Source organism: Leguminivora glycinivorella, chromosome 25 (assembly GCF_023078275.1).
Source record: "Leguminivora glycinivorella isolate SPB_JAAS2020 chromosome 25, LegGlyc_1.1, whole genome shotgun sequence".
NCBI lineage: Eukaryota > Metazoa > Arthropoda > Insecta > Lepidoptera > Tortricidae > Leguminivora > Leguminivora glycinivorella.
In genome coordinates, this window is record NC_062995.1 from 11,910,240 (window position 1) to 11,922,771 (window position 12,532).

Consider the following 12,532-nt stretch of genomic DNA (forward strand, 5'->3'; position numbering starts at 1 on the left):
CCTGTGGAAATTCCCACAGGAGGTCCTTGGAACAATAGGAAGGCACTTTGGTTTATCCGAACGTTATTTATTTATAATTTATTAATATATATTTACACAAACATGTTTACATCATGAGTCCTGTCAAAAGAGTGTCGTTTGAAAACTCAAAAGTCTGCACATAGACAACTGAGATTCCAAACTTAAAACTTGGTCAAGCATGAGTCGATTGCATATTCAACCTTCACAATAACAGTTAGCTTTAGTAGAGAACGCATGCGTTTGCGCATGTCAGACCCTACGACCCTTTGGCTCCCCACAGACAGTCTTAAAAATTCATAATCTTAAAAAAAACTTGTATGCAATCTGACAGTTCAGATCTGTCAGTGTCTTGTCAGTGTCAGTTTGAACTGTCAGATTGCATACAAGTTTTTTTTAAGATTATGAATTTTTAAGACTGTCTGTGGGGAGCCTTTGTCTCTTTAATTATGTTTTTCTACTCCCGTACTGTTATTCGTGAGTTACAAGGTCGTGCATAGAACTTTAAAACCCTACATAAAAGATGTCAGGACAAGTCTATTTAGTCTATACCCTGAAAACATTTAGTAGCAGTAGCACGATATAGCTGTTACAGTTCAGTAAATACATTGCTACCAACTTAACAAACCAATTCGCAGAGTCGAAACTCCTTCGTTTTCTGCTGCGTTCATTGGCGACGCGTCGAATCGCATTCAAATGTATGAGAACTCGATTCAACTCGGCTCGATTCGTCTTAGTGGCCAGGCTTCAAAGAACCATACCATAGACAGTTTTATTTTCATGTTTGCACTCAAACTGCATATTCAAAATGGTAGGCGGTCCACTAGATAACTAAGATGACTGAAAGTAGGTATTTGTTGATTTATAATTTTCTTTCAAAATAAGTGCTTGGTCGTAGAAAAAGTATTGTATGCAACGGTGTTTAACTGAGTCAAAAAATGCTCGTGGCGTCTTTTTTAACAATTTTCGGCTTCGCCTCAAATTGTTACCCACGCCACTCACCTTTTTTGACCTCTTTTAACCACCAGTTGCATAAAATACTATTAACTAATATAGCTCGGATTCATTTGTTTAATATAACCAAACCTTGTGTACTTTGTTTGATACAAAATAAACTTTGTTCTAACGTCAGTGCCGGTGTTGTTATTACAAATCGTCCCGCTATAGAACATATTATTTTATTTATTAGAAAAATAAAATCATAAAAGTACAAAAATACATACCACGTTAGTAACACTGATACTCACTGGGTGTCGCTACGTGACAGCCTGATGGAAAGAGGTCACCGTAACCTATGGACGTCTGCAACACTTTAAATAGTACTAACACATGACCGCAACGCATCGAGGTCATACAAGTATTATCAATTATCATCTAAGAAAGAGTTATTTGTTTCTCGCTCTCACTTAAGTAAAAAATATTTAATTAATTTTATTAGCATTTTCCTAACGCACCGTCATCCACATCATTCCACATACTATCCTGCAAGAGGGAGCGAGAAAGAGTTATTTTGTCTCGCTCTTACTTACGTAGCAACATTCCAAGGTCGCCGTACGGAGCGGTCGTCTGTTAGCAACTTAAGGCTGGTCTTCAATACGTCAAGAATGGAAAGGTGAAACCGTTCATAAACCTTAAGATATTATGGCTTTCTAGGACTCACAAATGTTTTGCAATAAGCTTTAGTATAGCCCATAAAGCCATAATTTTATTAAAAACATTGTGTTTCATAATTAAAAATAATATAAAAAAGGGTTGATGTCTTAAAATATCTTCGATTGAATTTTTCTAAACTCATATCGGAACGTACGTGAACTTGGGAACAGATGGTCGATCGATATGTAAACAAATGGTAAACAAATACTTTGGTTGATGTTTACTTGTAAAATTATGCCCAATTCATAATATTTCAATAAGATGAGTGCAAAAGAGGAAGGGCAAGAGTTGTTGGTGTGCAGTATTTGCCTGGTAACCGACACCACGCTGTATAATATACAGGGGTCTACGCTACTGAAAGTTTTTAGTGATCTTATTAACACTGAGGTTAGTACGATTTTAAGTATAGATTTGGACAATTTTAAATATTCTTTAGGCTAGTTTTAATAAATTTAGTGAACTACATATCAATTTACCATATATGACATATAGTACTGAACTATAAATCCACAAATTTACAGATAATTACGTATTAATCTTTATGAATGTTTTCCTTTCTTTTTAGAAGCTTTTATTCAACTTGCCTTGTTAGTATGTTAGTTTGCGTCAAAACGTGGAAGCTAAATTTGACCCACTTCCCGGTTTCCGATTGAGATGAAATTTTGGACACATAAGTAAATCACGTGACAATGCAATATTATGGTATCATGGAGCTGATCTGATGATGGAGTGGAAAGGTGGTCATAGGAACTCTGTTATGAAAGGTCGTATCCCCATCGAGTAAGGGGTATTTTAGAAACGTCTTGGGGAGCAGTAGATGATTGTTGAAAGAAAGGTAACAGTCGGCAATAAAAGCTTGTGCCAAAAATTAAATTTTTGCATAAAAACTTATCTATCTATCTATCTATCTATTTAGCCTTTTCTTCTGAACGTGGTGTTTGTGATTGTTTGTTTAGATGAAGTCGCGTAGTTCAGTGTGCCTGTTGGCATAGGCCTCCTCCAGCTCTTTCCAGTATTTCCTCTGCCTGGCCAGTCTAGTCCAGAAAGGCCCTACAGTGGTTATAATTTCGTCCTCCCATCGTTTGAGTGGTGGGCGTTGAGGTCTTGAACCATCTCTGGGGTGCCACATGAGGACTTTTTGACTCCATTTTTCGGTCTTACATCTTACAGTGTGGCCGGCCCACCTCCATTTTTGCATGTCTATGTGTGTGAGGATGTCTCTAACTTTGGTTCTTTCCCTTATGTCGATGTTACGGCATTTATCCTTCAGTTTTACACCCAACATACTCCTCTCCATAGCTCTCTGGCACTTCGCAAGTTTGTCTCTTTGTTTTACAGTGAGGGACCAGGTTTCGCAGCCATAGGTTAGACATGGCAGGACACATGTGTTGAAACTTATACTACAGTTAGTTAGTTTTGCGGCAACTATTAAATTTGTCCCCAAATTCGACGTAGGGATAATTATTTTATATTACTTTAAAGGCGCCTATCCTTCAGAGATAACATACACTAGAGAAATTTCGACGGGTACCTCGGCGGTCGAGGTGGTGTAGCAGTTTAGCATGTCAGCCACCATGCGCGGATCCAGGGGGGGGTCATGGGGGTCATGACCCCCCCCTGGAGCCTAGGCTGGCCATACAAATAGACCACGTGACCCCCCCGGGGGGGCCTGGGCCTTTACCACGTGACCCCCCCCTGGGCACGAAGCTGGATCCGCACTTGTCAGCCACGATAGCTGGAGACTCGGGGTTGATTCCCGGCTTTGTCACTAGTGGGTATGATTGCCTTTTCTTTAGTGTATGGTATCTATTTCAGTTTGTCCCCATATAATTATATTGTCTTAGGTTGCATTGATGGACCTTTGCTGACGGCACTCTATCAACAATATTAACCCTTTGTCTGTGTTTGATAAGGATCCTAACATAAGGCGTTTCACTTTAAAATAATATATCAAATTTAATTGTTTTATGACAATTTTTTGACAGACACAGACGAAGCGAAGGGTTAAATATAATAATCATGGAAGAGCGGTGCCTCCCAACACAGGCATAGTACATTACATCAGAGGCCGGGAAAATGAGGATTTCCGGCCAAGTGGGTATATACGGCCGGATAGGGATACGAGGCCGGGAATCCGTTTTCACGCCGAGGCATGTATAGTGCTTTTCTCAAACATACAATGAAATAAAAAAAAATGCTCTAAAGGACAATATTTTATAAAAAAAAGTTACTTTGCAGGCCTAGGCCTAAAAAATAATATGAAATCCCTTTACAGTCCTCTCGAGTTGTTGCGCCCAAAAAGCGATACTTCCCAGCCCATTTTAAGGAACGTAAAGACAATATTTCATTGCATGTTTGAGAAAAATATATTGCTTACCACCCAGACACCACCTTTGCCTTCGAATTGCTACGGAAACGTACGAACGTGTCATGCTATTTCAGTCAGTGTCAATACAAGATGTACTGACATTGACTGAACTAGCATGTTGTAATTTAGTTTTGTTTAGTTATTTCTAAGAATGTTTTAATCGTTATTCTTTCACCAATCTATATTATATTTGACCATTCGTTGGTAAAAAAAAAAACTAGCATGACAAATATGAATGTTTCCGAAGGAAACCCTTTTTGCACTACATCTGTACTGTTTTTTATGAAATAAAGAATTTTATAATTTGTAAGGCACGCCACAAACAGTCTTAAAAATTCATAATCTTAAAAAAGATTTGTATGCAACCTCTCAGTTCAAACTGAGAGACCTGATCTGTCAGTAAAAGAAAAGAAGAAGATTATGAATTTTTCAGACTGTCTGTGGCGTGCCTAATGCGTAACGTGTGTTTCTGTGGCAGGAGGGCGGTTTGATCGGGCGCTGCGTGTGCAGCGTGTGCCGCGCACAGCTCGCTCGTGCGGCCTCGCTGCGGGCCCGCGCGCGCCGCGCTCAGGCCTTGCTCGCTGACGCTCTCCAGCAAACGCAATATGTGAGCACAAATTTAAATTATTAAATACTAGCTTTTTCCCGCCACTTCGCTCGCATTAGAAAGAGACAAAAAGTAGCCTATCCCTCCCTTCAACTATGTCCACTAAGACTTTATCTAATAAGTTCAGTAAAAAAATATAAGAAAAAAAAACTAATTTTCACTTTCATTTACAGATAACCTTAGACTACATTCGAACCATCGACCGCGTGACCGAAAAGTTATGCCTAAATCTAAAGTCTTGTCTCATCCACACTTCCGATTCTACCCTCCCGGATGTCAAAGAGGAAATTAAAGAAGAAACTGATTTTACAGAAAACATATTCGTTGCTGAGCCTACTTTAGATGATTATGAAGATTACAGAGAAAATACTGAAGAAAATAATGATTATATTGATGAAGTATCCATGGATGGAAAAGTTAAAATTATGCGGAATGAAAATAGTAAACATATACCAAAATCTACTAAAGGGAAGCGGAAACTATTGGAATCTACCAAAACTAAACTAGAATCTACCACGGAAACACTACCAACACTAAAAAGGGTTATAAAAAGGCGTATGGCAGCCAACGGATTTTTGCCGGACTTTAATTTTGCAGAGTTTGAGAGTAAATATGATTGTAAAATAGATATTTTGTCTAAAGAAGAACAGTTGAGGGAGATAGAGGGTCGGAAGATGATGCCGAGCTATACGCTCGCTGCGTTCGGGTGTGAGACGTGTGGGAAGGCCTTTGCGACGCAGCAGGTGTATGACGGACATATGAAGAAGCATGATCCGGTGAGTATACTACTTGTGATACAAGATAAGATCTGTGGGAGCTTTGCTAAGGCACTGGTCCCACCGCGAGCTAGTAAGCTATGAGCTATCGGCTATAAAAACGAACAAAAGATAATCACCCCCGTGCAAATAAAAGAGACACGGCGATGTTTATAGTTACTCGCCCAGCTATGAGCTATCAAAATCGCCGTGTCTCTTTTATTTGCACGGGAGTGCTTATCTTTTGTTCGTTTTTATAGCCGATAGCTCATAGCTTCCTAGCTCGCGGTGGGACCAGTGCCTATAACACATGTAAAATCAAAAATGCGAGATAATACCTATAAGTAGCTAAATTGAAACTAAAACTTGAAACTTTCATACTTAACTATAAAACTCCCGTGAGACTCATACATATTTAAAAATATGTTAAGCGGGTTACTCACGTATTAAGTCGATATAGCGTTCGACATGTTTCAATCCAATTTCGAGGATCTTTCTCAAGAGTAGCGTGAATAGGAGGAGGTAGGGCATAGCGAATGATATTCCGCTTTGTGTGGTAGGGCACAGCACAGCGGATATCGTCTCGCTCGAATCTAGAGCAGAGCCCAACTGGGGTAGTACCTCCGCCTTACAGAAGACCGCAGCCATATAGCACTAGACCCTACTCATAGTGTTGTGTTCCTGCCGGTGAGTAAGGCTGCCAGAGCTCAACGAGGGTGCGGTCCTGATGACGGGAGGACTTACGGAACTAACTTGTTCCGTATATTGTCCTTTAGAGTCGTCGGCAACCCGAACCCTCCTTGGAACTTGTACACTCCTTTTTGCTGTGTACTTAACACAGCAAAAGGGAATGTACAAGTTTCTAATGGGGTGGCAACGCGCATGTGACACTGTTTGCGTTGCATGCGTTCATAGGTTACGGTGACCGCTTTCCATCAGGCGGACCGTATGCTTGTTTGCCACCGACGTAGTATAAAAAGAATACGTGAGTAACCCGTTAAAATATTTTTAAATAACTTTCATACTTTTGGGAAAGCAAGAGATTCTGTAATTATATTAAAATACAGCAACCGAATATTCGGCCGCATGTTCGTATTCGGCTAAGTCTGTATTCGGCCCATCTCTAGCTCACAACTTTTAATGATGGTGTACAGGGTGCGGGCAAGCACGCGTGCGACGTGTGCGGCGTGCGGTTCGGCACGCGGTCGCGCGCGCACGTGCACGCCGACGCGCACCGGCTGCGGTTCACGTGCCGAGCGTGCGGGTTCGTCACGCGCACCAGGTATCTATAGAATAGGCTAGTCTTATGGCTTTCACTGCTCGGTCTTTTTTCCGAGGTGGATTTTGCTAATGACGACGTTTCTCAACATACAACGCACGTGAAGAATGTTGCCTCGTAGTGAAATCAGCTTCTTTGTAAGAACTCTCAAAACGAATTTAATGAATTGCTAATATGAAATCGAGTTCAGTGACGTTACGGTCAATCCAGTTACTTTATATATTTCTACCTGACTTATTAAATAGAAATTGGATTTAAAAATAACGGTTGTCCATGTTTTTCTTATATAATTATCTTCCGATGAGACCATCAAGTGAGAAAAAAATCACGGACGGTAACAGACACGCGCACCAGGTATAGTGTGTGTGCGTGCGTGCGTGCGTGCGTGCGTGTGTGTGTGTGCGCGCGCAAGCGCGCGCGCGCTTGAGTCTTAGTAAGAAATTGTGAAAAATTTTGTTAAACATTAAAAAAACAGACGAATTGATAACTTCCCCCTTTTTACATGAGATTTGAAGTCGGTTGGTCTCATGATATTCATAATAAATGCAAACATTTGATGTGGTAATTATTGTGTGGTTCCAGGTTTATAGCCAAGAATCACTTCCTGTCCCACTCGGGGACCACGCACCCGTGTCCACACTGCGACGCTACTTTCTCGTAAGTTTATGAAATTGTGTATTTGATAACAAGAACATCATACCGATTATAGACTACAAAAGCCCGCGGCTTCGCTTTAGAAAGAGACAAAAAGTACCTATGTCACTCTCCGTCCCTTAAACTATGTCCACTTAAAAAATCACGTCAATAGGCTACTTGCCTCCTAGTCAAATCAGCTTCTTTTTAAGAACTGTCAAAACGAATGTGAACGTCTTGATAATATGGAATTAATATGAAATCGAATTGAGTGACGTCACGTTCAACCAGTTACTTTATATATTTCCTCCTGATTTATTAAATAGAAATTGGATTTAAAAATAACTTCTGTCCACGTTTTCCTTATAATTATCTGATGCTATATTTCGTGCATGGTATAAAATATTTTATTTTAAGAACAGTCAAGTTTCCTATTCGTCGCTCCGTTTTGCCGTGAAAGACGGACATACAAACAGACACACACTTTCCCGTTTATAATGTTAGTATGGATTAAAACTGAATTTTCAGATTTAAGACTAGTAAAAAAAATCATCAAAAAAACTAAATTTCTAAAAAGTTCTCTAGATTATTTGAAATCGGATAGAAAAATTGCATTTTATCCACAAGAGTGCAAAGTATTTTCATACAAATTTTAATTTGTCTGGTTAATGATGAATAATAAAAGCTGATAAATGATGATTTTGAATCATAAATATTCAATAAATTGATGGACTTGATGTGCTCAAGATGCTAATTTACGAACCATTCGCTACGGTAGCGGTTAAATATTGGAGCCTTTCGTTTGCTCGGGTGTTAATATTGGCACGTGAGTTTAATAAACAACAAGTTTGCCCCCTTGTAAAAAAAAAAATGTTGCAGGAAGTACACATCGTACCTGACGCACGTGCGTCGCCGCCACCCCGCCATGAATGTGGCATGCGACGAGTGCGGCGAGACCTTCGTCGGCCGCACCGGCCTGCGGCACCACAAGGCGCGCGCGCACACGGTATGCGGCATGTGGCATGCTACACGGTGCGGTTCGTGGCATGCCACACGGTGCGGTTTGTGGCATGCCACACGGTGCGGTTTGTGGCATGCCACACGGTGCAAGCCGCACCAGCAGGGCTAGCACATGATTGTCGCGAGAGTATGTCGCTGCGAGATAGATCACACGTCTTCTTCTAATTGTATTAATGACATAAGGACGGCGACATACAATTTTTTGAGAGGCCAAGCTTATGATGTCTTTAACATCATAATTTCATTAAATTCAACTAAATAAAAAGCTAATAGCTATAAGGGATATAATAGTTAATTGTGCAACAAGGGGAGGAAGTTGAATATTACTAATAATATGACTTAGTAATATTCATACTCCCCGAGTTACACACAATGTTTTTCGTCACACTCGCAATGTAAAAAATATGTAAATAGATGTAAAAAAGTTAAGTACGGTACAAGAAATTTCATTATTCCGTTGGGAGAACGGTTTTTCTATAACTCGCGCTCCGCCTGCGTGCAATAGCACATTTAAAGTGCGGGTGTGATGAAAAATCTAAATGTCAAATTACATCTAAAATAACATTAAGATGATATAAAGAAATACAAAGTGATGCAAAAAGAAATCTAAAATAACTTTAGGGACCGTCCACAATCAAGAGACGCATGTCCGCCGACGCGGAATGGACGTCAGCGCCACGTCGCCTAAATGTAATTTAAAAAACGTCTTCTCAGTTTGTATAGGAAAGGCGTAAGACACGCCCCCAGGCGGCGCGGCGCGCGCCAAGCGACGTCCCTTGCGCATCCTTCCTATACAAAATGTACTGAGGAGACGTTTTTTAAATTACATTCAGGCGGCGTGGCGCTGACGTCCGTTCTGCACATGCGTCTCTTGAGTGTGGACGGTCCCTTAGAGGTGTAAAAGACTCTAAATTTCACGACTAAAGATACCTAATATACTTTATTCGCAGCAGGTAAAACCGCGCTCGACTACCGTGCCGTGCACCGAGTGCTCGCAGACATTCGTGGACCAGCCATCGTGCGATACGCACTACCAACGCGTGCACCTCAACATCCGCCTGAAGGAGCCGCCGCGCGCACGCAGCAAAAACGCACGCGCGTTCATCTGCGAACTCTGCGGCGCCGAGTGCTGCGTAAGTGCGTTTTCACATTATCCGATCCGATATCGGATGTCGGACCGATATCCCATACATTACAGGCGCCATATTGGATTTTTTCTATTGAAATCCTTCCGACATCCGATATCGGATCGGATAATGTGAAAACGGCCTTAGTCATCCTCCTTGCGCTATCCCGGCATCTGCCGCGGCTCATGGGACTCCGCTTTGACAACTAATCCCAAGTTTTGGGGACTAGTTTTACGAAAGCGACTGCCATCTGCCACCTTCCATCCCAAAGGGTAACTAGGAAAATCATTATTGGAATTAGTCCGGTTTCTTCACGATGTTTTCCTTCACCGAAAAGTGACTGACAAATATTAAATGACATTTCGAACATAAGTTCCGAAAAACTCATTGGTGCGAGCCAGGGTTCGAACCTGCAACCTCTGGATTGAAAATCGCACGCTCTTACTGCTAGGCCACTGGCGCTAAGTCATCGCCAAGTGCTGCGTAAGTATACAATATTTATTTATTTATTTTATTGCCCGCGTCGTGTGGTGACGGGTTAAGAATTTCCCCACCCCCTTTCTTCCCGTGGGTGTCGTAGAAGGCAACTGTGGGATATGGGTTAAATTGTGGCGTAGGCGAGAGGCTGGCAACCTGTCACTGCAATGTCACAGTTTCGTTTTCTTTCAATCCCTTATTTGCCAAGAGTGGCACTGAAGCTTAAGTTTTATGTGCCCTGCCTACCCCTTGATGTAATACGGGCGTGATTGCATGTATGTAGATATATTATTGTACTAGCTTTTGCCCACGGCTTCGCTCGCGTCAGAAAGAGACAAAAAGTAGCCTATGTCACTCTCCATCCCTTCAACTACCTCCATTTCAAAAATCATGACAATTCGTCGCTCCGTTTTGCCGTGAAAGACGGACAAACAAACAGACACACACACACTTTCCCATTTATAATATTAGTATGGATTTATTTGGGGCATCAACAACAATACAAAAAGACATGCAAAACATGATTCCTTATGTATGTGTATGATAAACATAGGCAATAACAGAAGTCCACAAATATACAACAAACATGCAATTAACATAAATGTGGCATGCTATACTGCGCAGTTTGTGGCATGCCACAGGGTGCAAGCCGCACCAACAGGGTTAGCACATGATTGTCGCGAGAGTATGTCGCGGCGAGATAGAACACACGTTTTTTTCTAATTGTATTAGCCGTCATTGGAGATGGTACAATGTAAGATGTTTGCTTGTCACTCCTCGGCTCTTCGCTCCTTTCGCTCTCATTCTATTGCGCGTGTGTGAGTGTACTAAATGTACTAGAGAGCAGAATCATTTGGGAATCATCGGTTTAGTCATAAATTAAATATAACAAGATCATACCATCCCATACATTAAAATGCGACCGCCTAAGACCGCGCTTACACTCCACCACACATAGATGGCGCCACAAAAAAATGTCTTGTAGCTTTCGATTATACTTGTAGATGGCGTTAAGTGTCACTTTTGACATAGATTTACGGCTCGGAATTGACACTTAATGCCAATCTACAAATAATCGGTGGCAACAAGGCATTTTTTGTGGCGCCATCTATGTGTGGTGGAGTGTAAGCGCGTTCGTAGGCGGTCGCATTTTAATGTATGGGATGGAATGATCTTGTTATATTTAATTAATTTATGGTTTAGTACAGTGCAGGGAATCGTGTCTTTTGTACTATTAGTACAGGTGGTACACAAGCCTAGTATGTAGTTAAGTTCTGTTTGTTGGCAGTCCGTGTCGAGCCTGTCGGCGCACCAGCGCGCGCACGCGCGGGCGCGGCCGCACGCGTGCCCGGCGCCCGGCTGCGCGCGCCGCTTCGCCACGCTGCACAACATGCAGCGCCACCACCGAGTGGTATTATAACAGTTTAACCCCCTTATTCATAAACGGCAGAAAAAGCGTCCAAAATTTAATTTTTCCACTTCGTTACCTGAGTAGGAAAAACATAAAATAGGCTAGTTTCCTATACTTAAAATAAAATACATATAGTATAAAGCACCTCATAATTAGAAGAAAAATATGGACAGTAGTTATGTTAAAACATAATTTCTATTTAATAAGTCAAAGAGAAAGATATGGAATAAATGAATTGACCGTGACGTCACTCCTCAGTATTTCATAGTAATTCCATATTAGCAAATCGTTTTGACAGTTCTTATAAAGAAGCTGATTTGACTCAAAAATCAAAATCAAAATAATTTATTCAGCAAATAGGCCACAGGGGCACTTTTACACGTCACATGTACATATTTTGAAAATATTTAAAATTGAGTTGAAATTACAATTGATACTATTATATACTAATTCTAAGTTCTAACTAAAGTTAACTCTATACAATTAATTAGAGATGTAGAAGGTCTCTAAATGTCGAATTACAACCAAGAACTACACTAAATATAAAAAGTACAAATACAAAAAAAAAGTCTAAAATTACTTTAGAGGTGCAAATGACTCATGTCACAACTAAAGATAAAATGTATCTATATCTACTTAATCTAATTCTCCTTAGAGATGTATATGGTCTCCATGAGTCAAAATCATATATTTAAAATATTCACTAAAAGAAAGGAAACAAACGACAACCGAACAAAGTGTCCTAATTTAATAAAAATTAGAATTAAAGTTACTAAGTTATAACAGCCCCAGTAAGCTTAAACAGACTGGTCTTCACAGACGGCACCCGTTCACGAGTGTGACTAGTAGGCAACTAGCCTATTTATCTACCTTAGAAATTTTTTTTGTGATGCTTCTCGCGAATTGCCCATCCACACCAATGCCCGACCTGTCGTGTATGTAAAAATTAAAAGCAGTGATTTGTGGCAGGTGCACCTGGGCCGGCGGCCGGCGGTGTCGTGCGGCGTGTGCGGCAAGCTGCTGGCGCATGCGGCGTCGCTCAAGCTGCACGTCAACACCGTGCACCTCAAGCTGCCCGCGCCGCGCCGCCGCGACAAGACATTACATACATAACACACGTCACTTGCTCAGTACACATACATAACACACACCACTTGCTTAGCACACATACATAACACACACCA

General features: G+C 41.1%; 1 protein-coding gene across 1 annotated transcript; it reads left to right on the plus strand.

The window, feature by feature from the left end:
* The first annotated feature begins 1,895 nt into the window (after positions 1–1,895).
* On the plus strand, positions 1,896–12,532 carry LOC125239546 (zinc finger protein 490-like). Its single transcript, XM_048147161.1, has 9 exons — positions 1,896–2,058; positions 4,518–4,646; positions 4,820–5,422; positions 6,556–6,683; positions 7,263–7,337; positions 8,193–8,319; positions 9,284–9,466; positions 11,226–11,348; positions 12,318–12,532. The coding sequence occupies exons 1-9, from the start codon at positions 1,933–1,935 to the stop codon at positions 12,459–12,461; spliced, it is 1,638 nt and encodes a 545-aa protein (XP_048003118.1). The 5' UTR covers positions 1,896–1,932; the 3' UTR covers positions 12,462–12,532.